At 50.0% G+C, this 3,921-nt stretch overlaps 1 protein-coding gene across 1 annotated transcript; it reads right to left on the reverse strand.

Annotated features, from left to right (window-relative positions):
* Positions 1 to 1,028: 1,028 nt before the first annotated feature.
* On the reverse strand, positions 1,029 to 3,468 carry Lrrc30 (leucine rich repeat containing 30). Its single transcript, XM_006991688.4, has one exon. The coding sequence runs from the start codon at positions 2,613 to 2,615 to the stop codon at positions 1,713 to 1,715; it is 903 nt and encodes a 300-aa protein (XP_006991750.1). The 5' UTR covers positions 2,616 to 3,468; the 3' UTR covers positions 1,029 to 1,712.
* Between the last annotated feature and the right edge of the window lie 453 nt (positions 3,469 to 3,921).

Genomic DNA, 3,921 nt, shown 5'->3' on the forward strand with positions numbered 1-3,921 from the left:
ACAGGGATGCAGGGCAAGGAGAAGTTGGTCCATCTCCCCACCTGTGGTCCCTGCTCTGTTTTGCTACTAAGGCTTTGGGGCTCCAGGAAAGCTACACCGGGGTCTTGATATTCTTACTTCACGGTGACTTCATCTTAACACACTTGGTGAAGGTTCCCGAGGGTCCGTGTCTCCCCCCCCACCCAACACTGATCTACTTGGTAGAAAGCACAGGATAGATATCATCTCTCTCAAAGCCCCAGCCTGGCTGGAGAAGGGGCTATTTCATAAAAAGCTGAATTCAATTGAACTAAGAGCATTGGTATGAAATTAACTCAAAGCCTTGCTGTTTGTTTGTTTGTTTGTTGTTTACTGTTTTCTATAAACGGTATGCCAAAAATCAGAGCCATCTGCTCTCCGGGGACCTGTGGGTCCCTTCTCCATTGCCACTTTTTTATCCTTGTACCACATGCATGCCTGGTGCCAGAGGGTGCCCGAAGAAGACATCAGATCCCCTGGAACTGGAGTTACAGTTTTGAGTTACCTTATGGGTGCTGAGAATGGATCCTAGGTCCTCTACAAGAACAGCAAATGCTGAGCCATCTCCCTAGCCCACCCATGTTAACTCTTTAATCCTAAATAAGCATTAATGTCCTGAGGTTCCAGGACCGCAGTGGCATCCTGTGACCCTGGCTCACATTTGACTGCTTACCTTTGCATCCATTTAATTGACAGCTGCGCCCTCTTAACATCAAACTAAGGGCCAGCATAGGACCTTTACAGAGCTGTTTGCTTGAGGAGTCTTAACACGCCTTTCATATAGCAAATAGCAAATATTCGTCTTTTCCAAACTCTTAAAGGGTAATCACTTTGTGAATGTGGCTTGTCCTTACCATCTCCTCATTCCCATGTCTTGGCTGTTTCCCCCTATGGCCGAACTTATTTCTGAGATAGAAAGCAAGCATCCAAGGGGGTTTGGGGGACCGTGGGCTGGTATTCATAGCAAAGAAGTACGATGTGGCCAACCAACTGTTGGTGGCAGAGGACTGGGAAAGAATGCTGAGGCTCCACATTGAAACCATCTGTGTTTATTATCTGAGAGCTATCGGGCCAGCACACACAACCATGAATAGCCCGATAGCGTCTTAAAGGAAAAGTTCCTATGGTGATTTCCCCCAAACCCAAAGGGACAGCTTTGCCTGTTTTGGTCCCAGATGGCACAGAGCCAGCTCCATGTGCGCTTTCATCGTCTTGAGGGACGCTTGCTTGAGGCTGGCTTAGGAACTTGTCTTGCTGTTGCCAGGTTGCTGCAGGTTACTGGTTGGAGTGGAAACCACCCCAAACTAGATGATTTCCATCCTTCACACGATATTTGGCACACAGTACACAGTAGCCTATATTTGATCTTGGAATTATGTTGAGTTTAAACTTATTCACTTCACCGGGAGTTAAATCTCACGGCTAGAGTAATCTGTTCCTTTTGGTAATACCCAAAAGCCTACTCCCAATCATGCTTTTGAGTGTGATGAGCCTATTCAACACGAAGGACAGACAAAGTTAAAAAGCAAGTATCTCACCTGATCAGATGCTCCACAGAAACTTAGCAACTAGGAGCCCCACACTGACAAATACTAACATTAAAACGCTTAGACAAGAGAAGTACCCCAGCTGACAGAGTCCATGTGAGCTGACTAGTGTCCGTGTGTCTGATGTCCATGTGTCTGCTGCCCACATCAATGGTGCTTTTTGTCCTTCAAGTAGCTGTAGAGCATCTCCAATCCTCCCTCCACCAGCTCCGGCAGGGGCTTGGATAAAGGATTATGGGAAATGTGCAACCCCTTGTCCATGGGGTTCCAGGCAATCCTCCCCAGTCTACAGAGCAGGTAGAGTTCATCCGGAAGGGTCTGGATGTCGTTATTATTCAGGTTCAGCAGCTCTAGGCTGGTGACCAGGCAGAGTGACCTGGGGAAGGAGTGAATGTTGTTGCTCTCTGCAATGAAGATCTGCAAGCTAGCCAGGCACTGGATGCTCTCTGCAATGTTTTCCAGGCGATTGGAACCCACATGCAAGAAATCCAACTCCTTCAAAGAGAAGACACAGATGGGGATGTGAGCAAAATAGTTGTTGCTGAGGTTCAGCTTCCGAAGTCTGGAGAGGTCTGCAAAGCTGGCTGGGAGCTGGGACAGGCAGTTGTGTGACATACTCAGCACTTCCAGGTTCCTGCACAGGCTGAGCTCGGCGGGCACCTCCGCCAGGCAGTTCATGTTGAGGAACAAGACCTTGAGGCTCTGCAGGAGGCTGACTTCTCTGGGGAGACTCTTGAGGCGATTGCCACACAAGTTCAGGACCACAATCCGGGTCAGCCTGCCCACCTCAGGGGGGAGAACCTGGAGCTGGTTGTGGGACAGATTGAGTTTCTGGACTTCCAACAAGCCCCACAGAAAGTCTGGGACGTCTGTCATTCCTTTGGTGACTAAGCTGAAGCTAACATGCCTCATGCCACGCTTCAGCAGGGACCGTGGGTCCTTCCCCAAGAGCAGGGTGTCATCCCACGAAGAGAACTTCTGTCTCTTCCCTGGCAGCAGCCTCTTGGGGTCCTTCTCGTTGGAGCCAGCCCTTGACTGTTTGCCTCCCATCGGGTCTTCCTCTCCTCCTTCAAGGTTAGAACTTTGCTCTGCCTGGGCTCCCAAACCTCAGACTGTGGTGGGCAGGGACAGGATGGAGGTGAACACAGAAAACAGCCAGGGGATCCTAGCATGGAGAAAGCTTGTCTTGCCGGGCCTTGCAGATGACCAAGACGGAATCGCGGCTGGCTGTGGGCAAGCTGTGCCTGTTCCTGGGGGGTGTGTTGAGGAGGTTTCTCTCTGAGTGGACAGGCTGTAATGATACACTTGTCTCTGAGGTTTCCAAACAGAACTGCCCGATTCCCTCTGTGTGCCACACGGCAGCTGTCACTGTCATTCTGCTTAAGTTTTATTGACCTGGGGTGTGTGCGCAGGAGTTACAGGGCAGTTTCGTATAACTTTACCCTCTCGGCTCTCCTTTGGGATCACCGTTGAGCAGGGTGATTAACAAAAGGCAGCTAGAAAAAGAAACAAAGTAGAAAAATACAGCTGACCACCCTGGCTGAGGGAACTGATCCCAGGGAGATTGACAGCCGTGGCTTGCCTGGGTGCTATCAGTGGCGTTAGGTTTCCAGAACCAAGGATCATCAGATGCTGTCACGGTGTCCACTGCTAGTGTCAATGAACTGTGCTGGGGAAAAAAAAAAAAAACAACGAACGCAGTTCCCACCCCAGGCAGAGGCTCACAATGTGCCTGCTCCGGCGACTTAGTGAGGAGGGTCAGTTTCCTTCACTGCTGTGGCAATTGCAGGAGTCCTGGTCCCTCTGATACATGACAGAACAGACACTTCAAGTGCAGGACACTCATTACTCTGGAGGGATAGCGTCACCCTCCTCACTTCCCACCGTTCCTCTATGAACCCCCACACACACTCCCCACCCCAACCGCTTCCGAAGGCTAATTCTACCCTAAGTGTGCAGAAGAATTCATTTCTGGTATTATAGGCTGAAGTCCATTTCCCAAAGTTCATATAATTGAAATCCTGACCCGTCCAAATGTATTTAGTGACAAAGTCACATGAGGACCCGAGGAGAAGATGGATTTCTGTAAGTTGAGGAGACGTCCCCAAGGAGGCCAGCACCTGAGCTCAGCACTCTGTCCTCGGATCTGTGAGCAAAGCATAACAGCTCATCGTGGTTGAGCCATACCATCCAGGGCCTGTTCTGGGTGGGGACAGACACTTTATGTAAGTGGAAAATGCCAAAAGATACTATATTCTATAAATGGAAGGAAAAGGGCTAGCAAGGTGATGGCATCGTTCTGAGGAGGAGTCGGGGGGCAGTGTTGGTAACTGGCCCAGGAGTGCATGGCTCTGGT

The sequence above is a fragment of the Peromyscus maniculatus genome, chromosome 13 (genome assembly GCF_049852395.1).
Source record: "Peromyscus maniculatus bairdii isolate BWxNUB_F1_BW_parent chromosome 13, HU_Pman_BW_mat_3.1, whole genome shotgun sequence".
In the NCBI taxonomy this organism is placed as follows: Eukaryota; Metazoa; Chordata; class Mammalia; order Rodentia; family Cricetidae; genus Peromyscus; species Peromyscus maniculatus.

Coding starts and splice junctions, on each gene's coding strand:
- Lrrc30 (XM_006991688.4), bottom strand. CDS start 2,615: ATGGGAGGCAAACAGTCAAGGGCTGGCTCCAACGAGAAGGACCCCAAG.